This window comes from Sesamum indicum, linkage group LG8 (genome assembly GCF_026168435.1).
Source record: "Sesamum indicum cultivar Baizhima isolate 11 linkage group LG8, ASM2616843v1, whole genome shotgun sequence".
Classification (NCBI taxonomy): Eukaryota; Viridiplantae; Streptophyta; class Magnoliopsida; order Lamiales; family Pedaliaceae; genus Sesamum; species Sesamum indicum.
This window is the reverse complement of record NC_142664.1, coordinates 23,769,372-23,795,562: the sequence shown is the minus strand read 5'-3', so window position 1 is coordinate 23,795,562 and position 26,191 is coordinate 23,769,372. Positions and strand designations below refer to the sequence as shown.

At 32.2% G+C, this 26,191-nt stretch overlaps 3 protein-coding genes across 8 annotated transcripts; 1 reads left to right on the top strand and 2 right to left on the bottom strand.

Annotated features, from left to right (window-relative positions):
- Positions 1 to 6,203: 6,203 nt before the first annotated feature.
- LOC105179420 (LOB domain-containing protein 25) lies at positions 6,204 to 8,316 on the bottom strand. Of its 4 annotated transcripts, XM_088883091.1 has the most exons (3): positions 7,988 to 8,316; positions 7,709 to 7,846; positions 6,204 to 7,159 (listed from the first exon to the last, which is right to left on the bottom strand). In XM_088883091.1, the coding sequence occupies exon 3, from the start codon at positions 7,135 to 7,137 to the stop codon at positions 6,586 to 6,588; it is 552 nt and encodes a 183-aa protein (XP_088739217.1). In that variant the 5' UTR covers positions 7,138 to 7,159; positions 7,709 to 7,846; positions 7,988 to 8,316; the 3' UTR covers positions 6,204 to 6,585. The 4 variants fall into 4 exon arrangements, with proteins under 4 accessions (XP_088739217.1, XP_011101342.1, XP_020546975.1 ...); XM_011103040.3 differs by lacking the exon at positions 7,709 to 7,846 and having other exon boundaries at positions 8,046 to 8,311; XM_020691316.2 differs by lacking the exon at positions 7,709 to 7,846 and having other exon boundaries at positions 7,988 to 8,308.
- Positions 8,317 to 13,592: 5,276 nt separating this feature from the next.
- LOC105179381 (bet1-like protein At4g14600) lies at positions 13,593 to 17,270 on the bottom strand. Its single transcript, XM_011102993.3, has 4 exons — positions 17,114 to 17,270; positions 16,882 to 17,014; positions 14,881 to 14,937; positions 13,593 to 13,930 (listed from the first exon to the last, which is right to left on the bottom strand). Exons 1-4 carry the CDS (start codon positions 17,134 to 17,136, stop codon positions 13,769 to 13,771), a joined length of 375 nt encoding a protein of 124 aa, XP_011101295.1. The 5' UTR covers positions 17,137 to 17,270; the 3' UTR covers positions 13,593 to 13,768.
- A 2,490-nt stretch (positions 17,271 to 19,760) lies between these two features.
- LOC105179380 (histone deacetylase 6) lies at positions 19,761 to 24,809 on the top strand. Of its 3 annotated transcripts, XR_016066899.1 has the most exons (7): positions 19,773 to 20,952; positions 21,884 to 22,324; positions 22,471 to 22,613; positions 23,592 to 23,682; positions 23,768 to 23,910; positions 24,381 to 24,516; positions 24,602 to 24,809. XR_016066899.1 is itself a non-coding variant. In XM_011102990.3 (6 exons), the coding sequence occupies exons 1-6, from the start codon at positions 20,413 to 20,415 to the stop codon at positions 24,448 to 24,450; spliced, it is 1,428 nt and encodes a 475-aa protein (XP_011101292.1). In that variant the 5' UTR covers positions 19,773 to 20,412; the 3' UTR covers positions 24,451 to 24,728. The 3 variants fall into 3 exon arrangements, 2 of the variants coding, with proteins under 2 accessions (XP_088740204.1, XP_011101292.1); XM_011102990.3 differs by having other exon boundaries at positions 24,381 to 24,728; XM_088884078.1 differs by lacking the exons at positions 23,592 to 23,682; positions 23,768 to 23,910; positions 24,381 to 24,516; positions 24,602 to 24,809 and adding an exon at positions 22,730 to 23,581 and having other exon boundaries at positions 19,761 to 20,952.
- The last annotated feature ends 1,382 nt before the right edge of the window (positions 24,810 to 26,191 follow it).

Sequence of the window (26,191 nt, the reverse complement as noted above, 5' to 3'; positions counted from 1 at the left end):
TCCTTGTGCACTTCACTAGATCTTCTTCTATAATTCTATTACTCAATGGTTCTTTGTCTTTTTTAGTTAAAAAAAAAATTAAAGTGACCTATGTACATTACAATAATTTTTAATTATAAATAGTTATATTAATTATTATTATTAATAATAAAATTTACATTATTAAACTGCAAATATCTGTTGCCAAAATAGAGAAATCTCATAAGCTATTTGATCGGACCCATGATATGATGATCACAAATCTCAACTTTTATCAATAAGTTTGTCCTCTACTCGTAAAAAAAGAAATTTATTACAATTGGATATATATACTGAGTTCGACTTACATTATAGTGTTTGACATAAAAGTTAGGAAAATAATATATAATTTGCTTGCAGGAGTAATTTACGAACTCGTCATATTAATTCTTCGAAAATTATCAATTAAAACAAGCATTTTGGTAGAGCTTTGGCATTGGGGTCCTATGCAAATAATTTTTGCCTAGTAATAAACAATATATTCAATTAAAATTATTTCTCGAAGAGTTCAGTATTTGTGTTTTATAAGTTGGCTGATCTGAATTGCGAGTTAATCAGTGCCTCATTGTACGATATATTATTCACTTTAACTTAGTATGAATCTCACGATTTTACCTGAAAAAGCGTCTCGCTAGAGAAACGAGACCTTAAATTTTATTTATAAACCGCTTAAACTCTTTATTAGAACTAATAAAAAATGCAAGCCTACATCGTTTGCAAAAGCAAATTTAGTCATAATTAATATTTTTTTAAATTAATTTTCACCACAAGAGCTTTCAAGTAGAAATGTGTTATGTGGACCTTACAATAAAAGAAAAGAAAAGGGAAAAAAATATTAACTTTAATTATCTTAATTAAATTTTCTTGAAATTATTCATGTTCAAGGAATTCTATTTTCCAAATGGAAAGATTTTGTAACTTTTGATTATTCCCCGCCGCCGCCAAGGAGATATGGATACGCCGCCTGCGCCCTGCGCCCTTGAATATATACTGATGCACTTTTTCCGGCGTAAAGCTGAATTTCTCTATTTTTTTAAAAACCCAATTATTATTATTAAATAAATTTAAATTGAATATTATTGAAAAAATATCCCAGTCTTTTTATTACTAACTTTTCTACTCAATTATTAAATTAGAGGGTTTATTTTTTCTTTTTTAAGAACAAAGTCAGGAATATTATCAGCTTTTATGACCAAATCTTCTTTAAGGTCAATTTTATATTTTCCCGTTATTATATTTTATTATTTAATTTAAGGAAGTCGACCTTTTATTATTTAATTTGGTTCATAAATATGAAAGTACTATAATCTTTTTCCAGAAATAAATAATTAATAAAGGGAAATAACTAAATAAATAAATAAGAGTTGCAGGGTTGGTGCATGAATGTTAATCATTTCCTTTTCTTTAATTAATTAGTATAATTATCAAGAAAATAAGTGAAATTAAAATGCCAAAAACAAGAAAAATCTAAAACCTAAAGAAACAAATGAAGAATAAGTAAATAAATATATATCCAAAATCCATTAATATAAATTGGTGGGGGCATAAGAAATAATTAAATAGTTGATATATCCACCCTTTAATTTATTTTTTTTATTTTAATCTTTTGCTGCTATATATAAAATTTTTTTCACTTTGCTTCTCTTGCACGTTTTGCAGGGAAGGGACCCAGGATTCATGTGGTTTCCTACTATTTTTCACACGTAATATCCCGCTCCTAATTAATTAAATAATTTCCATATCATTATAAGTTAATTATTGATAAATTATATAAAGAGTCAGATTAAAACGCATTGCAACCATAGAGAAGTTGAGTTTGCATTTTAAATTTTAAATTAAAGTTTGCAAAATTTTGATAGCCCAATTAAATGCAAAACCGATGAAAATTTCTATTACTTAAGACTTCACAGTTAATATGTAAGTTATTTGGTAATGAGTTCTCGTCCCTTGTGAGGATATATACTTAATTTGAAAAGATTGAATTAAAAAAAAAAAGAAGTTGAATTGCGTTTGTAACAACAACCCTATGGTCTGGTGATACAAAGCGAAATTCCTCTGTGTTAATTTTATAAGTGAAAAGTTCCCTATGTTATTTATAACACGGCAAAAAAAACCTCTATCTATTATAGAGTATTTGACACTGGAGTATTGTGTGAGTGAGCTTCGTTTTTTACTTTTTTAAGTTACTTTGTGTGCACAAATGTGCATTTTACCCTCCTTATTTGATATTTAAATATGTTTTAGTAATTATATGTTATTGATTAATTTAATTTTTTCTTTAATCTAAATATATTTTAATAAATTTTATTTATTTTATAGAATATATTAATTAAACATCAAAATACCTAAAAAGTATATAAAATTTTTAAAAGTTGAAATTTTAAATTTAAAATCACAATGAAAAAATTAATATACTAAACTTCACTTTTTAAATTAAAATATTTCTATATATGTAAATATAAATTAATTATATATTATTAATTAAATTAAATATTTTTTAGTCTAAATATATTTTAATAAATTATATATTAAATAAATGTCAAAGTACCAAACAATTATATCAATTTTTTTAAAATCATATTATTTAATATATATAATATTTAAATTTAATAGATCATTACACATTTTTTTAATATCTTTAGATTTTGAAAAAAATTATTTTTAAAAAAGATTAAAATAATATATTTTTTTTTCAAATCAATTTTTTCCCCGTCCCCGCTTCATTGCCATCCGTCACCCTAGATATAGGCAACAGTGGTAGCACAACGAAGTGGTGTCATAATATCTGTATAACGGACAATTCAATAAAAATTTTAACATCATTAACCCTGACTAACGAAAAGAAAGGTGTACATGATTTTTTTTAAGACAATGGAATTTTCAATTAAAATTTTAAAATAAAGGAGGTTTCATGCAATTTTTTTTTTTAAAAAAAAAAAAGAAAGAAAGAAAGAGGGAAAGGGCATGGGTGCAAAATTCAAATCATAGGCAATGAATGTGGGTAGTGGGGTGCATGCATGTGTGCACATGTTCAAATATGCACGTATTCGCAGCTTTTACCTGCGCTCTCGAATATAACTTCTTCTTTTCCAGCTACCTACACACAACAAAATTATAGACTACTGTCACATATATATATATATATATATATATTCAACATTCATGTTAAAATAAATAAATTACAATGAGCTCTTTTAAAATCCGATATTTGACATAATAAAAATACATTTTGCTGTATAGAAATTACCGCACACCTCTAATTTTACTTAGTTGTCAATACGTTATATTTTCGTTTATTTTTTATAATGAACTCACCAAAATATTACAGTGAATTATGCAGAATTATAATTTTTATTTAATTTTTTAAATTTTTTGAAATATTTTTATGAAATAAGTTGACTTTTTTTTTACAATTTTACGAAATTTTGGTCCAATTTTGTTTTTCTTTTAAAAAAAATAGAACAACAAAAAAAGTTAGCAATTCCAAACCTTTATTCAAATATTATATAATTTGATCAAATATAAGAGATATTGATAATTTTTCAAATATTAAAAATTTATTTATAATTATGCTAACTTTTGAAAGAGCTCATCGTAATTTACTCTAAAAATAAATAAAAAAGTGTTTTAGTTAAAAAAATTAAATTTTTTGTTGTGAAAATAATGATTGACTTCTGTACTATTAGAAGAAATTTATTTTAGAGATTAGAGTACTGGTCCTCTTCTATGGCGAGCGATATTAATATTGTAATTGAAATCGTGATATTTTGACACAGAATATAAATTATTTTAATTAATGAAATCTTTTGCCAAATCCTCTCAGATATATATACATATATATCACAGAATAATTGAATTATCGGTTCATTATTTATTAAGAACAACAGAAAACTCATAGCAAATGTTTCGTGACAAATATTAATTAATTACGGTGGCACAATAATTTCTACATGTGAAATCAAAATATCAGTCATAATTGAACACCATATCATATGTCTTTACTATAATTAAAATTATGATAAATATTCATTAACATTGATTAATACTCAATTTTTTCTATTAATTTTATTTGACTATAGAGAATATAATTGAATTATCATAATTTTTAAATCGTAATCGGGAATTAACAATATAAAAAATAATTCATTATTATTATTATTTTGGGCAGTGAAAAATATATATAGAAATGAATATTTGATGATCACGAGAAGAGGATGGATGGGAGAATGATAGATCGACAAGATGGAACTACAAAGACAGATAGAAAAAGAAACACAAGTGACAGAAAGCTCTGGATTTCATGGTGGGGGACTGCAACTACCAGCTTTTACACTGCTCTACACACACACACACACACACACACACACCATATTCTATTACAGAAAGCTCCGTGTGGGCTACTACTTGGGTAATTGGGAACACCAAAATCACGATCAATATTGTTACAAATTCATACCCCCCCCCCCTCTCTCTCTCTCTCTCTATATATATATATATATATATAATATTATTATTTTAAAAAATATATATAAAATATGTAGTCTGACTCTATATTACACTTTTTTTTTATATATTTGTATGTATATATTTTATTATCGAGAATTTTTTCGTAATTTTATATAATGACGACAAAGTTTACAATTTTTGTATAGACAAAGTAATTATTTTTTTTTAGTTATTTATGGTTTGTTATTATAGTTAATTAATTATCATGGTTGCAAGAAAAAAAATTCACGATGAATACTATGTCATACACGATAAGGAAAACAATATTTATCCTACAATATTAAGTCATAGTATCTAAGTCAATTGGGGGAACAGGGATTTTTATTCAATTTTTTTCCTTTTTGCTAATATTACTAAGTTCTTTGAATCTTGAATAATGAAGGAATCTATTTATTAGACGAATATAAAAAAATTAAGGGTATTAGATGTAATTTTTTAAATTATATAAAATTTATGTATAATTACATTAAATCTTAGAAAAGCACAGGGTAATAATTCTTAATTTTTATTTTTCTATAAGCGTTTTTCAGGTTTCTCACACTTAGTAAAGATTGAAAAGACATGCACCAAAGTTTGGGTTGAAACCCTAACCCTAGTGTTTGGGCAGAAACCCTATTATCTTACTTTGTTTTCTTTTTTTTTTTTCCGGATAAAATTCACTGATCAACGAATATGTTCATCTCTAATATGGTAATCTAAATAAATCATTAATTAATTAACTTTTTTGTGGGGTAAGGATCGATGGAATAAATTATATATATATATATATATGTACATGGGTCTTTAATTTCCTGTACTATATTTTAATAAAAGTAAACTGAAATCAGTACAAGGGGCAGGCAGCAGCTTTATGGATCCAATGCAAGAAAGAGCTGTTGGTCACTGTTTGAGATGTCTGGAGCAGAGCTGAGGTTCACAAGCTGAAATTGAGATAAGATTCACACTTCATCATCTTCAGGTACAAAATGAATCATGCATATATGCATCCAAATTTATTTAATATTCGACTTAAAGATCGATAATAATAAGAACTCGTCTGATCAACTTAATTCGTCGAGCATAAGAAATATTAAGTTTTATTCTATTATATGTATAAAAGTACCAGTTCACATTCTATTGAACTAGCTAGTAAAAAATAAAAAATAACATACATGTGAAAAAGATTAAATTACGTACTTGAGCCTGACTCATATCTGGTTTAGTTATTAATGCTCTCATAATCGGGATTGAATAAGAACTTGAACAATACTTGTTCGCCCCAATACCAAATCATCTATATATAATTGAAAAAATTACAGGGAAGATAATTTTGATCTATTGAAATCAATCTTCATAATTTGGTCCTGAAATTAAAACAAATTAACTTCAAACGCCATTTTTTAATTGCGACACTAAATTGCCAAAATTGATTGTAACAAGACTAGAATCGCTACCCATTATATTTACATGACTAAAATTGCAATTTGGTCGTAATATAACCCTATGTGTTCCTCAACAGTCACATACTTTAACTTACTCATGAGAAATGAAGATTGAGAGTACTTAGTACTACTTTTCCTGGTTCTAGGCACTTGGAGACCGACTTTTGATAGTATTTTAGAGGACCCTTTTCAATCCAAAGGCTACACAAACAATTCAGAAATTAATGAACCTCTTCACAGCATAGATACAGAAGCTAGTGGTCCTCAACAAGAATTATCAATACATGTAGCTGTCTCATGATCTTACACAATTTCATCACTTCACACAAACAAAAATCACTCACTTTTTTTCTTTTTTATTCTGATCACAACCCCCCCACATACATTCTTCAGTTGTACAAAAGTTCTTGCACAATTCACACCAAAATATTTGATATATAGGTGTATAGGTAGATCAAGAATCCATGAGAGGGTAGGTATTATGGCTTAGTTAAGAGCACAAACGTAGGTGAGATCATGAAAGTTGATGCCATGTGAAAGCAAAGAAAAGGGCTTCTCCATGAGCTATTAATTTCCCCACACAAACCCTAAATAGGGTTATGATGATGATCTCCATCAGCCCATTTCAACTTCTTGCTGATCAAATACTTCCACCAAACCCTCCTCCATGAGGGCCGTAATGATCATTCCATGGAGAGTTGTAGTATGGAAATGAGAAGCTAGAAGGTGTTTGATAAAATCCACTACCACCATCATTTGCAATCCTTCTGTTGTGCTCGACGATGGGCCGTTGTCGCGGTGGCGGCACCACCATAGGGTTGGTGGAGGGCTGATGAAGGCCTCCATTGCAGGCGTACCGGATCAGGTCAGCGTTGGCGGCGTCCAGCTCCTTTTGGAGGCGGTCCACCTGCCTTTGGAGGAAGGTGATCGCTCCCACGCAGCCGTAGACGGGGTCCCGGACACGGGCCTCCGCCTCGTAGGCTAGAGAGTTGACGGCGTCCTCCCTCTGGTGAGGCGGGATATCGTGGAGGAGCTTGGAGACATTGCTTGCGCCGAAGATCTTGTGAACATTGGCGAATTTCTGCGGCTCTTCTGGGGGGAAATAGGGGGAGAAGATGCAGCCCGGCGTGCACTTCCGCCGCAAGAACTTGCAGGCAGCGCAGGGAGAGTTGTAGGAGCTGGAGGAAGCCATTGATGAATGTATGATTTTACCTCTGCAACAAAGAAATTATTCCCCAAGTAATTAATTCCCAAATTTCTTTCATTAATTAGGTTAATTTCCTTTGTTAATTCTATAAATTTTTACTCATCTAAATTGATCTTATCAGTCTCGTTTAATTCACCAATTCTTTCGTCGAACAAGCTGCTTCTTTCTTGGCAGTTCGGATCTTTTACTGCAAATTGCTATTACATCTCGCAGTACACTTCATATGCACACCACGTGAATAACAAATAATTTCGTAACTATACAGGTAATATGTATATATACTATAATTAGCAATAAAACATCAAAATTGTGTTGTTAATTAAATTTTAATGCAGACTCCCAGTTTCAAAATATCATCAATTAACAACTCTCTCTCTGAATTACAATTGATTTTCAAATCTGGGTTGTTGTTTTTGGACCTCATAATCTCATAATTTCCAAGGAAATACAGGTATTTTCCATGTCTGATCATCCCTTAATTTGTCAGACCAAATTCCCATATCTATCTTGTGAAGAGAAAGGAAGGAAATCATTGAAGTATAGAAAAGTAGCTCACAGTTCTCCAAATAGTTTTCCAATTGTGAAAACTGTACGTACGGTTCTTGATTTAAATTGAGATCCAGCAGCTACTACATGACATCCGAAATTAATGTTTGTTAAAAGCACTGCACGAGCCGGAGCAAAAGGAGAAACCCTAGATGGAAAGAGTGATCATTTGTGAAGCTACTACTATATATACACATGATGTTTTTTTTGTCTTCCCAAAAAGAAACATATTATTACTTGAAGAAAGTAGTCAAAGAAAAAACTTGCAAAAGGGCTTTCATGAATTTACCTGTCTGGTCTGGTCTTTGATCAGAATAAGGAGGAAAAGGGCACTACTACGTACGTACCTTTTCCCTCACTTGCAAGAGAGTGTTAATTCTTTGCTTCTCCAAAGATGAAGACAAGGTGGGGAATAAGTAGTACTGCAGGAACTGGAGGGGCACAATTTCACAGAGAGATAGCCCTGATAATTAATGGAGGAGAAAACCCTAAATTCAAAGAGAGAAAGAGTTGGGGTGGGGAGGGGGCAAAGCAAAGAGCATTTTGTGGGAATGGAAGAAGGGGCAAAAGACAAATAAAGGGCAATAATAAATGAAGAGGGTACACTAGCTAGAAAAGATGACTATGACATTGCAACTAATAATTTCTCTTCCTTACATACCCTATTTTTTCTGTTTCCACTCATCAGATCAGGCAACCACCAAAAAGATTGATATTCTTACAAAAACCCTTCTTTTTTTTCTTTTAATTTTTATATTCTCATTAATTATTCCAATAAGTAGAAGTTATTACACACACATAGCCACTACTTAATTCATCTGTCCGAATTATTGCCACATAAATATGCCCTTTTTGATAATATATATAGTATTTGAGACACTGTGGTTCTGGTGGCTGTCATGAAGATCATATATATATCCATTATATAAACAAAATCAATGCAAAATAGTTCTTCGAAATGGAGCACATATATATATATATATATATATATATATATATAGATGGATTAATTAGTAAGTGATGACGAGTTTTCTCTTTTGATACGATTATATTCCCTCATTCTAGTCACCATAGTGGCTCGTTCTGAACGAATCACGTAAATTTTGTATCTTATTCTGACTTTACTCCCTCTCTTATTTCGCTCTCAAGTTCTAGCAATGAAATGCTATAATTAATAACAGCAAAAGTCATACATATTCAGAAACAGAACCTATATTTATATGATCCATAATCCATACATCGACACCCCAACCCCACCCCCAGTTTCATCACAATCCTAGGTAAGTGGGAGAATCTAAGGGTGCTCAATTCACATTGATGTAATTTGATTTGCAGAATGCTGATCATAGTCCCATTAAATTCTCCAGAAATAAGGGTTTCCATAGATATATGTTTGGTCAAAAAAGGTGGGCTGCTCAATGGAATGAATATATTCTGCTCTATGGTGGTGCTGATGTCTGCAATCAATTGCATGTATCCTCTTCCACCATATATAATTAACCAAAGAGGCTAATTTAATTTTCATCGCAATTAATTACTTCAGTGTAATCACTAATTAACCAGCAGAAAATATTCTGACAATTTTTCATGAAATGCATCTACTTGGGGTTTAATTTTTAGTAATATATTTTGCGGAAATTACTAAATTTGATCTGATAATTCAGCAATATTTGTAAATAAAATGAGTGTGTGTGTATATATATATTTATTTAATTTTTTTGAAGCATGCCTGATCAGGTGTATATTTTGACTACTAAATAATGTATATTGTCAAAGACTCAAAGCAATATATAGTAGACAAATTAATATATAGCAATACCCACCAATTTTTTGCTATTTTACTTTGATATATTTTGAGATTAGATTTTACTTTTATTTTTTCGAATTCATTTAAATACAGACTTAATTATATATGAAACCTAATAATTATTCAACTTTCCGCAAGAAGTAGAAGTGATATATATAAAATGATAAAACCAAAATAAAGATATGAATAAATAATTACATTGCTTGTATATTAATTTGTTAAATTAAATCATTGTTCTTGAAAAGAGGGAATCGATCAAGATTTGGTACAACGTTTTCCCTCTTCTGTGTGCATGCATTGGCAATTAAATAAATCAATAAAATACCTGTAAAAGTTTAATATAATGATTAAATTTTTAGGGCTTTGATACAAATACAATAAAAATATAAAGTATACCTAAATTTGATCTTAATTTCTTCGATTATTCTGCATAAATATATATATATATATATAAGTAAAGACATAACTCTTAAAGAGATCATGGGACGTTGCTCATTGCCTCTAGCTAGAACCTGCATTCTTCAGGCTTTAGTGAAGACAAATTAAATGAAATAGGTATGATAGTTTTTAGGGAATTCTTAATTGTTCCAAGGAGAACATTCATAAAACAAACAATATTAGTACTATTTTTATGGAATGTCTGGTCCCAGGAATACATTTACTTTTTCATACTATATTAATTTCCTCTATGACAATATATTTGGTCGAGGTATATATATATATATATATATATATATATATATATCGTTTTGGCTGGCAATTCTTGTGATCAATAATATATAATTCCTTACTCTTAGAACTTTAATTGACTAAAATATATACGATATTGTATATAGTTAATTGTACTATAAAAAAAATTAATTTCTTTTAGCATTAAATAGTGATGTGAATTACATATGGATTAATAGACAAATGGATATCAACTACCCTAAAACGCATTTCTTTGATCGAATTGATTCCTTACTATATATATATTTAGTTAGTTATATAAGGAAAATCATAATTTTAGTTCTATAATTATGAGGGAGTGATATTTTTCGTCATGTTGAAATCCAATTTTGCAATTAGACCTATAAATTAAAAATTGCAAATTGAGGACAAAATTACTGTAATTCGCCAATGTTATTGAAAAATCTCACATGATTTACACATAATTCAAATAAATTAAGGATTCTGATCAAGATGCTAATGTGATGTTCCATCTATAACTTCAAGATTTTAGAACGTTACCTGAAAAATAAAATAAAAAATAAAATAAAAAAAGAAGAAGAAGAAGAGGAAGACGATGACGACAATGGCAGCTTAGTTGGGCTAATTGCCAAGTCATCATTTCTGCTGAAATAAAAGTTAAAATCGCTAAACCCTACGTTTCTCCAAAAATCGAAAATCCTAAATTTTTTTTGTTTTTTGTTTTTTGTTTTTTTCTGCGCAAAATGCTTTTTTAGTCTTATAAAATAAAGATATAATTTATTTTGATACCACAACTATGACAGGTGTTACTCTTGGTCCTATAAAACTCATAATCACGCATTTTTAGTTTCAAAAAGTCGTGTGCATTGTGATTTTGAAACTAAAAGAGTGTTGTTTAGGACTAAAAAGATGGTGTGAATTTGGGACTAAAAAATCCCAAAATTATATTTTTTGGGACTAAAAAACGTAATTTTAATGAGACTAAAAGCGTCACTTACCAAAGTCATGTACAAAAAAATTATGTCTTTTATTTTATAAGACTAAAAATGCATTTTGGCCTTTTTTTTCTTTGTTCTCATTGTGGATAACACAATCGACAAAAGGGTTACTGAAGATGGTGAAAAGAAGAACAGAAAATGCTGATGGTTCAAAGCCGAAGGCATGTGAAATTAATCGCTTCAGGACACCGTAGGCTTCTTGGACCTAAATGATTTTTCTTTTTTTCTTTTTTTTTTTTGAATAAGATTAAATCAATAGTGGGTTAATGGGGTTGATTCAAGTGATGATTTAGAAGATATGGATGTTGTTGACGATAATAATGACTTAAATAAAAAAATAAAACAAGTATCTGATCCAGAGACGAAATGGGCCTACATACTCTCTTCTCAATCCTGTAATGCAAATCTATAGCCCTACATTTGAACTATAGATGATCTTCATTATAAAGATGAGTTTAATAAAGTAGTCAATCACATACTATAAAAATGAAAAGAATTTTCGAATTACAAAGAGAGGAGGATTGTTGCAGTACCATCTCAATAGCTACAAACTTATATAAATTCAATTGTAAATTAGCATTCTGAGTTCATGCCAATGCATATATAATTTACAGCCAAATATGATGTTGTTTTGGTTTTTCTAACTATTCCCCTTTAAGCATCATTATTAACTTAAATTAATTATTATAATTGAAGAATTTACAAGAATAATCATTGACTATATATATATATATATATATATATATATTAGGGTAGGTCTTTTGAAAGATATGGTAGGGGGGCTTTTACCTAAGGGTATATATATTAGCTATATCTTCAATCATTTTCAACCAAGATTGCATGCACTTAATTCTCAATGCTTTTTCAAGATGTAAAGGGTACCAAATTATATATATACATATATTCTGCATCTTGACTATAATGTCTCCTAAGTAAATATTTTGATTATATTTAAATCAAAGTGGTAAAACTATGCAGAAAGTTAGCATTTCTAGAGAGATTCTTGTGCCTAATTCTATAGCTCCCCTTATATATGCACCATCCATTAATTTAGGGTATTAATTAATTAAATGCTAATTAAGATTGAAAAGTATGGTCATATTTAGTTTTATTTTTTCCTCTATGTACGTATGAATTTATCTCATTTGTGACGACATGATTATGCAGCCATGCAAAAGGCAAACTAATTTAAATTAAGGATAATTATATCTACAATCCTTATTTATAATTTATTTACACAATTATTAGTGTTTTTTAAAAAATTACACATACACCCATAAAAACATCGATTTTATTTGCACAAACTATTCCCTATTTTTTGAATAATTAGATATATACAACCCCAAAAACGTCAACATCATTATACAAAATTACCTTTTATATTTTAAAGGACGGTACAATTATTCTTAATATTATTAGGTTTTACGTTGAAAAAAAAAATTAAGATCAAACTAGTAGTATATATTTTGATCATTGAGATGGCAAAACGACCATGTTTACATATTGGGATTGGACGGAATATTCAGTCGAATTCCTCCCAATTAACTTTTTAATTTTTATTTTTTCAGTTAGAATTTTTACCTAAAACTCGCTACTGTAGATCTGAATGTATATAAAAAGCGAATTATGATCCTGTCCATGTGTGAAAAATATATCCATATTATCTTTTGGTATTTTGATAAAAGGCCTAACTCGCGTTTTTAATCCATTTAAGTAAAAGTGGGATTGTTTTATCAATTTTTAGTCATAATTTCTATAATCTTAGATTTAGCAAATATAAAATTATCGTATCCAAACAAATTCTTACTCTAATCTATCTCAGTTTCTATTCCATTCTAGTCGTAAACATGGACCAGTCTGAGGACTATAGTAGAGGATTAAGTGAATTTATGTTTTGGATTAATTTGCAATTTAGGTTTCGTAATTATAAGGGTTTGCATATTTGTCCGATAAAAATAAGGATTGCCAATTAAGGACGCCGATTTTTAAAAAATTTGACATTTAGTAAATTTTTCCATAAATTTAATTTGGACGTTCGATTTTTGGGTTAGAAATTAATACTGATGCAACATTTTGAAAATCCAACTTAAATGTTACACAGACATGAGGTATCTTTAATATTTAGATGTCCGTATCAATATGTTTGTAGCTGGAATATCTAAAATCCCCAAATAAAAAATTAATATACGCCAACTTACAATTAATTTTCTTAATTGCCAATCCCTAATATTTTACTAGGGCCGAAAATACCCTTCCCCTATTTCGACAAGACCATTTCTCTTTTTCTTTTTCCTTTTTTCTGTTGGCAGTTCCAGTGTGGTGAGCAGAGATGCGATGTGGAAGACGACGACCACATACTTTGAAGAAAGGGATGGCGAGGTTAAGAAAGACCAAAGCAATTCAAATAAGAAGTGTCCATCACATACACACTGGTAAAGTGATATACACAAGTAATTAGTGAGAGGAACCAACTGCAAGTATTTACAAGAACGTACCCAGAATTTGAGTTAAACGACAATCTTTGACCTTGTCTCAATATTATAGTTACACCAAGTATTAAATCACTCTTTGCTCCTTATCTTCGCGAAAATTTGGACCAGAAATAGACAAAAAAGAATAAAAGCAGTGCAAAAAGAACTACGTGCATGACATGGCTCGACCCTTCCCTAATGATGCTCTTGTTCAGTCTCCTCATGTTGTTTTTCACCCCTGCCTGAGCTTTAATCATTGTCATTTGCTGTACAAACAAAAGCAACCACGCAAGATCATTTGCTTTCCTCACAGATAATTGGAATAGTATTACATCTAATTTTAAGTGGTAGAAGGTTTAAAACTCTGTATATCTATTCAAAAAAGCAGACGTCCTGCTAGAGGCAGAGGCACATAAAGCAATAATATTCTTCTACTATGTATAGCACAAAAGTAAGAAACAAAGATAGCAAATTATCATCTCCTCTCACATTTCAATGAGGCAAAAAAGAAGTTAGTATGTTTTCAATGCAGGATGAATATGTGATGATAATAATTGATCCAATGTGTAATGGATGTTAGGTAAAATATAAAATGTCATAATTAGATCCAATGTGATATATTTTTCAAAAAGTAGTACAATGCGTTTGAAATATGCTTCGGAAATTTCAAAAAGTAGTACAATGTGTTTGAAATATGATTCGGAAAAAAAGGATGATAAATATTTATGAGGTGAGATCAGATAAAAAAACTTCTAACAAATAAGCAGATGGCATAAAGGTTTCAATTCTATCACCCTCTGATCAACTAGAGAAGTCAACATGGTTTTAAATTCTCCCCGTTTCCTCCCCTTTCATCAATTACCTTCACCAAAAGGGAGCTTGAACATGTTCATTACTTCATTATCATATCATCTAAATAAAGAGTAACAAAATTTGTTGGAAATCCGTCCATCCAGCCTAGAAAGAATGGTGCCGCAGTCAACATTTCAAAAACTCTGAACGGTTTAGCAATCAATTATTTACTTGCACAGTGTAGTGGTCAGTTTTTCATAAATAGAGTTATAGAGGCCATCATCAATCAATCCTGTCGTTGATTTCTCAAAGCGGTAGGCATCAATACCTTTTCCATCTAACAACTAGTTGAATGCCAATTCAAACACATGTTGCAATTAGTTGAGTATCAATTCAAACACTGAGAGCATAGTTGATTGCATACCAGCTGATTGAGGAAATCATTTTGGAACTTGGCTTCTGTCTCAATTTCTTGAGCTACCTGCAGTATTTTTACAGAAAAATAATAAGACTAGACCATCCAAAACTAAGTACAAGTGCTATACAAGTTAACATGGGACAGAATCTTCATACATGTGTTAGCAACAGAATTTATTTAATGACAGGAAATCCCAGAGTTCATTAGTTTTCATTTTATTAACAAGCTTGAAAACTATATGACAGCATTAAATTCATGAATATGTGTGGAAACTTGCATGTTAAGAAAAATCTCATTCATCACCAATCATAGTAGCACTCTCAGCACACACACTGAGGATTGGAGCCATAATTGGTGCTTAAAGCAAAAGTCAAGAAGTTAATCACATGGTAAATCAAGCTTGAAGAGAAATTCTGGGTAACTGACGACCTTCTAATTAAGTTTTTGTCTATGATGAATATGCCTAATATATGGTAAACCATGCAGCCAGCATCCAGAACTTACAGACCAGATTAACATTCCACCCATACAACCACATATAAATATAAGAGACTGGGACATAGGTACAAGCGGAAAACACAGACGACAGTTATTAAATGCAAAATATGGACCCAGGATACAAAAATATCTTGTCAACAAAGTGTAGACTTCAAAAAGTCATATGGAAATAAAGGCACTTTCCGCTAATGGCAGCCAACATAATTTGAGGAAAATTTTGAAATGTTAATTCGGATCACAATGTTCTGCTGACTAAGCAACTGTTCAATCCCAGTGGCCAGAATTATTAAAACCAAGTCATACTTCAGACAGTTTTGAGGATTGCAGGCCATCAAATCTGAGTGGGCGTATAACAGACTATTACATCACAGAAAATTCTAGCATGGATAGAAGTTAACTATCCAAGAGAATTATATGGTCAGTGAATTACACTTTCTATGTGACTATTGTATAGGTCTCCAAGAGAGTTCTTGATCACAAAGCACCAGTAAACGGCACTTGCCCATATGATAAGTTGGATGTAGCCGAAGAAACCTGGTTAGGAGAAGAATTTTTCATCACAAGGGAATGGGGTACTAATGAAGCATTAACCAAGGCCCAAGGATAGAGAAGTCATGTATACTTGGGGCAGGATTCCAGAAGAGCAAATCGAAAAGGAAATTGAGAGGAATTACCCTAACTTACAAGCTAAAGGATGCTTCTTAGAATACATTCGACTCCAAAAGAGTAGATCCAAAGTAAATAATGTGGTATAAATGTACCACAACTTCCTTCAAAAAACCCATTTTTACCTTATTATTGAGGTACAGACTCAGGATTTTACAAACACCTTTGCCACCTATTTGCTAGAAGATAAAATTAACCTCGCATCAGACAATGTTCTCTGAAAAACTCCCAACAACTCAAGAAAAACAATCCTGCATTCTAACTCCAAGAAGAAATTGACTTGGATGTCCCCAGTACATTTTGTGGTTACATCAATTTTTTTCTTTTTTTGTGGTGACATCAAGTACATAGTCAAGTGAGCAACTAGATTTAGTTCTAACAAGATGCTACCCTATTCACATTTAAAATATGAAAGAAAATAAAGATCAAGTGACATCAAATTTAGACAAAAAATTCAGGGCGATCACTTAACCAAAAACAATCAAGTGACATCAAAGAAGATGCGGGTTAAACTGTTGATAACTTCCCATTAATTCTTCAATACCACATCACCATTTCGAATATCCTACCAAAACTAAAAACACAAATTATAGCGAGAAAAGCCTTCCAAATTTATATTGCAATCGATATATCTATATTGAAGCAAAATTAACATATATCCACATCAACTGTACAAATTCAACATCTTCAAATAATTAAACCAAAATTGAAGGTCAGCAACCATATTCAACACATAAAACCAATACCTCACCCCGTCCTTCCCACCTACCAGGAGTCTCTCGGATCATTTCCAGCCAAAATAAATATTTTTCAAACAATTAACACATAAAGACAAATCCTCACATCTCGGAGTTTTCGAACTTGCTTCCGCAGACCCGAGACCTCCTCATCAAAGTCGGCATGCATCGGATCGATCCGCAACTGAATCTCATCGGAACTACCGCCATACGCCCCTGGCCTTGTGCTCAATCCATCTCTGTTCCAATAACGAACAATTAACGAGACGCACACCAAAAATTGCCCCTTCAAATCACTGATAAATACACGTTAATTGCAGCATAAAATCCTGAAATACCTTGATCTGTACGGGGCAGCCATTAGAGAAGACGAGAATAAACTCGCAAATCGCCAAATTACGGAAAGTAAGGGAGGAACGTTCTTGTAGAGCGTGTTTCTCAAATTTGCTCTGGCTTTTGGATTACAACCAATTTTCTCATTATTATTAAATGTTTTTGCAATCAAGGACTTCAAGATATGTATAATTTCAACTTGAACTTAGCGCTTCTCATTTACTTCAAATTGGTCCCAAGAGAAATGATTGCCAGTTCAAAAATTATGTTATAAGTATTTATTACCTCAATCATATTAAATCAACTAGCGATTAGGAATAAATTAATATAGTTAGATAAACAATAATTTTAAAAGTGAATAATAATAAACAAAATAACTTATATTTTTTAGAAGGTCAAAGATAATTTCATTTAAACATAGAGTGAAAGCTAATTGTTGAAGATTTGATGATCTTTTTTAAATTGAAAATCTATTTATAATTTTTTTGAAATATGAAAGTTTATATTAAGGGATTTTTAGTAGTTTTTTCTTTTAAATCATCACATTAATTAAAAATATATATAATAAATTGTATTAAAATATTAACACTTCCTAATCTATTATCTATAATAATTTGTAGTATTTGTACATATATGCTGCAATATAACTATGTCATATCATATATTTTATGAATTTATTGTTACAAATTTCATAATGATGATTGATACCCATAAAAATAGGCTGATCAAAAGGAAGAAAGTTCGTGGGAATGCAAGACTCAAAGTACTCTAAGAGGGCCTAGTGGCGCTAGGAATCTCAGTTCGAGTATGCCTAAATTTAAGAAAACCTCATAAGCCCACAAGAAAGTTTAGAGATTTGAATTCTCCAATTATAACTAAATTACATATCATCGGAGTCCACAAGTGACTTATGTGACATCCACGTAGGATCTATGGAGGCACATATCACAAAATCATATAAGGACCAACAGCCCCTTCGGGATACATGACGTCTCTAGTCAGAAATAATCTATAAATTCTAAAAGTTTGGACCCTAACTGGAGAAGGTGTTAGGAAAGACATCTTTATCTCTAAAAGATGCCCTCATCTGCAACTTACTCCAATCGTCCCCAAGAAGCACTGGTATCCAACTACCAAAAAGATAACCCTCCACTGAATTCGAAAGGGATCTTCTAATCGCTGGTAGACTCCAACGAATCCATGGGGGATTCCACCTTTTCCAACCATATTGAAATAATCCTCCACCAAATCCATGACATCCAATCAACTGAATGTTGTCTGTGAACAGAGAGCTCCTCCAATGAGATAAGACAATTTTTACTTTGTATCTTGATTCTACACGTTTTATTTCATACTATAATTTTCATTGAAAGAAACACTTTTAATTTTGTACTTAGAGTATTACTTGAATGTCAATTTTTCTTATACACAAAAAATGAGGAATAACACTCATATATTCACTCTTTTAGAGTCTTTTATTTCCAAACATTTTATTTAACTATTCTTCACTCAAAACGATCGAAATATTACACTTTGCTTGCATCAATAATAATAAATCCACTATAGTTATTTGACTAGCTTTATGTGACAAAAGATTTCAAATTCTTTAATTTTCATCATGGAGTGTATTCGGCAGAATTGTAATAGATTTTAAATTTATTTAATATGAAATTATTAAAATATTTTCTGCAAATCTATTCTCAAATCCGTACATCTAAATGAAGCCTTGGGTATTTGTTCTGACGAGCAAATTGGACTTTTATTCCAACTTTTATTTTATATTTTATTTTATTTAATATATACAAGCAATATATATAAGTTTTTTAAATAATATAAGATTGAATATAATATAGTTTATTTTAAAAAATAGATATTGGGTGTATATAACAAGAAAGTGTTTGGGATAGTTTTGCAAAAGTGCTTTTTAGCTTTGGACTTTATAAAAATAATTTTGATGTGGTTTGAATGTCAGTTTTTATTTTTAAAATTACTAAAAGAATTATTTTTAGACCAAAAATTAAAAGTTTCTTAGAGGTACTTTTAGCTACTTTGGTTTTTTTTTTGTAAATAAAATAATCTTGGTTTTGGACTAATTTTTCATCCTTTTAATTTATTTTTCAAATTTTCACATCTAAACTTAATCTTGGGGTTTTCAAATAATTTAAAATTTTAATACAAATAAAATGCACACTTTTACATATTTGATATTTTAGATTTTCTTTTTTATATTTTAGTTGCTACATTATTTGATATTATTCATATATATTAGAAATGTATAGAAAATATTTTTTTAGCAATCATGCAAGTTTATTTATTGTATCTGAAGGAACAACTATTTTACTTAGTGGGAATAATATCTAATTAAACACACAATTTCTTTTATTAGTATTTAATGTTCTAATAATATTGATGCGAACAAAAAATTGCTTTTGCGAATGGGCCCAACTCGAGGTCTTGGGCCTAGGTTCTTGCAAGCCTTGGAGAAAAGAATCTGCAAAAACACTCAAAGTAGTAAACAAACGCGAAAAAGATTATTATGAATGTAAAAAAGCAAAATTGCATAGTAAAACAAAAGCAAGTATAATTGTGTGATAGTGATTTTTCTCGTGTGTTAGTATCAATGTTACGTTTTCCTTCGGCATGAGATCAAAGACCTGTTTATAGCTGTCACCTCCATCCGTTGGGGGAGCACTCCCTCTCATGGAATTGGAAAAGAGGCCGCACCTCATTCTTGACTAAATCTCGATTGTTTTAGGAAGTAACTTTCTGCGGACAAGTGACTCATTATGGATATATGATGGATTCGCCCTTCGGAGCGGGCAACTAAGCAGATCTCTGAGTGAGTTGGTTGGAGCCAAACTCTTCGTTTGAGCTGACTAATAGGAATGCTGACGACGTGTTGTGTCTACTCCCTTGGAGATAGCTTGGCATCCGTGCAGGCGAGGTTGGTGGAGTGCTTGGGCTTAGGCTTGGCCCCCAAAAGGTCTTCTTTTGGGCTAGAGTTTTCATTTGTCTTTGTAACTATTGTGCCGTTAATTCTACCTTCTTGAATTGTTTGAGGTTATCGTTTTTTTAGAATATCAAATATAAATGATCGATATTTGTGAAAATATAAACATGAAATTTACTTATTGAAATAAAATTTATATATTTTGAAGAAAAGGTTCAATTCAGTAGAATTTGTGAAGTCAATAGGGATTAGGGAGTGGGAGTTTTAAAGTTAAAACCCTTCTGAAAATCCAAAATCCTTCACCACACCCTACTTTATTTCTTATTCCCCTTTTAACACCCTGCAAATTGAGAAATGGATCCCGGGAGCGGCGCGTCGCTGCCGTCGTCCTGCCCCGACGCGCGGAAGCGGCGCGTATCGTACTTCTACGAGCCAACAATCGGCGACTACTACTACGGCCAAGGCCACCCAATGAAGCCCCACCGCATCCGCATGGCGCACAATCTCATCGTCCACTACGCCCTCCACCGCCGCATGGAAATCAGCCGCCCCTTCCCCGCCGGCCCCGAAGATATCCGCCGCTTCCACTCGCCGGAGTACGTCGAGTTCCTGTCCTCCGTCTCCCCCGACACGCTTCACGACCACACACACGCGCGTCACCTCAAGCGCTTCAATGTTGGCGAGGACTGCCCCGTGTTTGACGGCTTATTCAGCTTTTGCCAGGCCTCCGCCGGCGGCTCTATCGGTGCTGCAGTCAAGCTCAATAGGCAGGATGCTGATATTGCGATTAATTGGGCCGGCGGTTTGCATCATGCGAAGAAGAGTGAGGCTTCGGGATTTTGCTACGTTAATGATATTGTGCTGGGGATCCTTGAGCTGTTAAAAGTCCATAGGGTAACAATTAGCACTTTTTCATTTGTTTACTAGTTTTTAGTTGGCATATTTAAGTCATTTTAAATAAAGCTTCTTTCTCTTTTTGGTTGGCATTGTGTGTGCAGTTCTACATGTGTTGTAAGTTTGATGTTTGCTGTTTCTACTTTTGAGTATTAATGTTCCAGTTATTGCAATAGACACTTTAAGATGAGGCATTTCCAACTAATTAATTTTGGAGCACGTAGAGTGCAAGTATCATCACCCCATAAAATTGAAACTGAAAGTTAATAATTTTTGCTAATACCTTCACGAATATGCTCTCTGTATATATGTGAGCATGCTCGAGGTAGAACGTGTGGCTTGTCTATCTAGAACAGTTTTTGGTTCTGAGAATTTTGTGTGTTACATAATGAGTGATGATGCTTTATCCATTTGTTTGTTTTGTTTAGGTTACTGGTCTTCTGCTAGTATATACCATCTTTTGATTCTGCTTGTTCTGAGTTTGAAATTTTTTTCTGGACTCTTGAACTTAGTTACTCTTTGGCTTTATGTGTGTGATGGTTATTTTGATGGTCACAAACATCCAATTAGAAAAGGACAATAATGAATAAACTTGAATTAGAATAAATTATATATTGCTGAAAATATTGAAATTGGAAAGCATAATTATGTTTGCAAATTATAGTTACTCCTTGTTTGTTATGTGATTTTATTTTCCTTGTTTTCCTTGATATGAAAGAGAGCAGTTAGGATTGCATTCAACGAAAAATTGATGTCATACAATCTCATCAACAATATTTGCTTGCAAATAATGATTTGATTCATATGTTGGAAGGTTTATGGTTACATCTTATTATTTTTTTAAATAAATCAACTTGACATCGGGTTAAAATGGTCGAACTTTTCCTCTTTTTATGTCTGTTGAACTCTGATGTTTACATTCTCACTGCAGCGTGTACTATATGTAGACATTGATATTCACCATGGAGATGGTGTTGAGGAGGCCTTTTATGTCACTGACCGTGTAATGACAGTATCATTCCATAAATTTGGTGATTTTTTTCCTGGGACTGGGCATATTAAAGACATCGGGGCAGCAGCAGGGAAGTATTATGCTCTTAATGTCCCATTGAATGATGGAGTGAATGATGAGAACTTCCGTACTTTATTTCGTCCCATCATCCAGAAGGTCATGGAGGTCTACCAGCCAGATGCTGTTGTTCTTCAATGTGGGGCAGATTCATTGGCTGGTGATCGATTAGGATGCTTTAATTTGTCCGTCAAAGGCCATGCTGATTGCCTTCGTTTTTTGAGGTCGTTCAATGTTCCTCTTATGGTTTTGGGTGGGGGAGGATATACAATTAGGAATGTTGCCCGTTGCTGGTGCTATGAGGTCCTCTCTCTCTCTCTCTGTGTGTGTGCAAATGTGCATGTGTATTTTCATTTATTTCCATTCTTATCTGTTTCCGGTTGAACCATTCAAAGGTTATTAACTTCAGTGGAATATCCACTGATATATAATTTTCCACTTTGTGGTAGACTGCAGTTGCAGTTGATGTGGAACCAGATAATAGGTTGCCATACAATGAATATTACGAGTACTTTGGGCCAGATTATACTCTTCATGTGGAACCAAGCCATATGGAAAATCTGAATACAGAGAGAGATTTGGAGAAGATCAGGTGAGCTTTTGCACCATTACCATCCATACTTGTGGAACTTACTGTGATGTTATTCAACTCTATTGTTTTGTCCCATTTCCAACCACCTCCATCACAGCTTGCCTGTTCTTGTGCAGAATCCGAATCGATAGAGTCATTGTGGCCAGGTGTAAAATTTTTTGTTTCTTTTAAGTATATTGTGCTTATAAGCGAAATCATGCTTGCGTGTGCTGGGGGCCTCTTCACAAAGAAAACACTCATTACATGCTGGGTCCTTGAACCCCTCGTTCCACAGTTATCATGTTGCAGCAAACTTGTGATCTTAATTTTCTCCTTTGAGTTAGTTCATTGAAGGATTTGATTCATTCTTTTAAAATTGTATACTTTGCACAGGCATCAATTATGTTGATATGTTCTCCGTTATTGACTTATATCAGCTTTTCCGTGCATCTGTTATTTTTGTCGTCTTCATCCTAACCTTCTACTGATTCCAGTACTTCCTGAGTTCCTGCATGCTTATCTAGCCTCAATTTTATATTTTATTTTAGTCCCTAGTATATAATATTGGTAGTCAAACACCTCTGTTTATATTTCACTATATTTGTGTACATGTTTTTTGGCTAATCTTCTATAAATTTATCCATATCTTATCTGTCTCTGTCTAATTGCATATCGATGAAAAACTTGACCGATAAGTTGAATAATTATCACCGACACATTCTCTCCCCAAAATTTACTAAGTTAACTGGGTACCTGTTCAGGCATTTTTTAAGCAAACTAGGAACTTATCTTATGGAAATTGATTATGTGTAGTACTCTGACAGGACAGCAACTGATAGGTGAACTCTGAGCTATAAGCCTTCTTAGCATTACCTTTATAACCTCTGTCCTCTTTGCTTCCCATTTAATGAGTGTCTGTACTTTGATGGATTGGTAAAGTTGTAAATAAGCTTATGCCATTACATGTGAAGGTATTCTCACAATTAGTTGAAATTGCAGAAATATGCTACTTGATCAACTTTCTAAACTACAACATGTGCCCAGCGTCCCATTTCAGACAATGCCTCCAACCACAGAAGTTCCTGAAGAGGTGAAATTGCTGGAGCAAATACTCTACGTCGTACGAATTTATATTTGATTTCCTTGTACAGACTCTGATCTATCTTCATTTTCAGAGGGAAGAAGACATGGAAGTTAGACCGAAACCCCGGATATGGAGTGGTCAGAACGATTATGAATCTGATGATGACGAGGACGAGAAGCCTCTGCAGCGAAGTTTGAATAGCGACGCTACATATCAAACAAGCACAGATCTGAGGTAGGGTCCAGTGTTGTGAACTTGTCATGATGCTCTATAATATTTTGTTTGCTCTCTTTCCAGGTAACATGTTTGTATAGGGGTTAAATTCTAACTTGATACGGCTACTAAAGGGCCACATGAGATCCTTTGCAAAAACGAGAGGTTTTACGATAGTGTCAAATATTTGCTATTCAAAACCCTTGGCTTGACATGATATGCCATAGAGTTGTGATAACCATTGCACTGCCTTACATTATTTTCATTAACTTGTTAGTGTGACTTATATTTAAAATAAATTCAGTTGAGAATAATAGTGTTAACAACATGCTCATTCGATTCAGAAACTATTGCACTGGCTTATAGCATTTTCTGCCGCTTGGGTTTTGATTCATCATCTCTTTGCATCAGAAAATTCTTAACAAATACATATGAGTAATCAGCTTCTCTCTGTCTTCTAATTTCAACTGCTTTTATGATATATGATTCAGGGGTAGTTCTGACACAGTCAAAGAGGAGGATATGACAGACGACACCATCAAAGATGAGATTTCTCATTGATATTGCTGGTTTCTTGGACTCCTGTGCAGATATGTTTTCCCTTCCATTTGTTTCAGTGACCTAAATGTAAGTTATACAGATGAAAACAAGCAACGTGTTGCATTTTGATGATAACGCTCGTTGAGTCTTGTTTCACCCATCATTGCTGCAGTTTCGCCAGGGAATTTACCTAGAGGAATTTGCTTGTTCCTATGTAAAGTCAGTGTACGTGTACGTTTGAGCAGGTCCCGGCGTTTCAGCATTCAGTTCAAAGAAAAATGAGACCTTATCCATTGTCATGATCATCTTGATGGGTATACCCTGACGTAGTTTGTAAGGTAGAACCAGAACCGTATCAAAGGACAAGGACTTGTTCTCTAGTTCTGCACTGCCATCTCTCTCTCTCTCTCTATCTCTCTCGCACACTCGCAAAGACACACACAATGCATCAAGGTAGTTTACATCTTCTAATTTAAGTTAGTATTTTAATTTATATATACAAGTTATGAGTGTAAAAGATTTTCCCAGCATATTAGTCTACATTCCTATAAACTTCTTCTACTCTTTTCTCCCGCCCAAAACCATCCAACACCCGCCTTCAGCCGTCAAGCCGCGTCGCCTATAGCCTGTGAATTAAGAACGCATTGCCACCCGCTCAAAATAGAACCAAATTTGAGAGATGGCGTCCCCCAAACCGGCGCCACCTCGAGCCTCCCACTCCCTAATTACTAGTAAGATGAGTACCATCGATCATGAATTAGACAATATGAATTAAAATGATACGAAACTTTAAGATCATGGACCATTATGATAGGGGTCTAATAGGTGGGGTTTTCAAAAAGATAAAAAGGGATAATTACTCTGTTATTTTCTAAAATTTGATGCAATTATATATAATTAATATTCTTAATATTTGTTTTCATCAAGCAAATAGATTTATTCGTCAGTAAATTTACGAAATTTGTTATATAAACAAGTTAATGATGGACTTATTGCAAGTTAAATAACTCTTTTTTTTTATATGGGTGAAAATGTATCTTCTTGTATGCATTAACTTTTGAAGATATGTAAGGATAATTCAGTTAGAAAAAATTTGTTTGACCTGTAACAAATCAAATGAGGGTAAATATAGATTTTCAGCCAACTGTTTGGTTGATTTCAACAAATTTCGTGAATGGTACTTACTGATGGATACTAGATGTAATTTCTTAAATTATAAGAAATGCATGTATAATTATATCAAATTTAGGGAAGGGTAACAAAATTATCCCAAAAATAAAATTGCCCCTCATAGGACCTGAAAATTCCCAAATAGTATAAGGATATCCACACTTTTTAACCAATGGGTCGCACCCAATCCTGTCTGACTCGATAACAAATAACCACAATTGTCGATCACCTAATACTTGGAAGGTCAACATCACAAACATGGGCCCTATACATATATATATATATATATATATATATTTGGCTATATAAATACCTTGAGCTGCTTTTGGCCAAAGTATGTCATTTTGAGTGAGAGAATCTTATATTCATTTTCATCAATCTTGCACGCAACTAATTTAAATATTGAAAAATTTTGATTGGGTTCTGGAAACCTCCCAACAAACTTAATAATCGGTATATTTTCTAAAATCCTAAACATTTTTTGATCGTGGTCATGGGATTGAAGTTATGATTGATTTTTTTTTTTTTTTGTTAAAGATAACCTAAAAATACAAGGTAAGGGAATTGAGATCATTCCGCAGAGACACTCCAA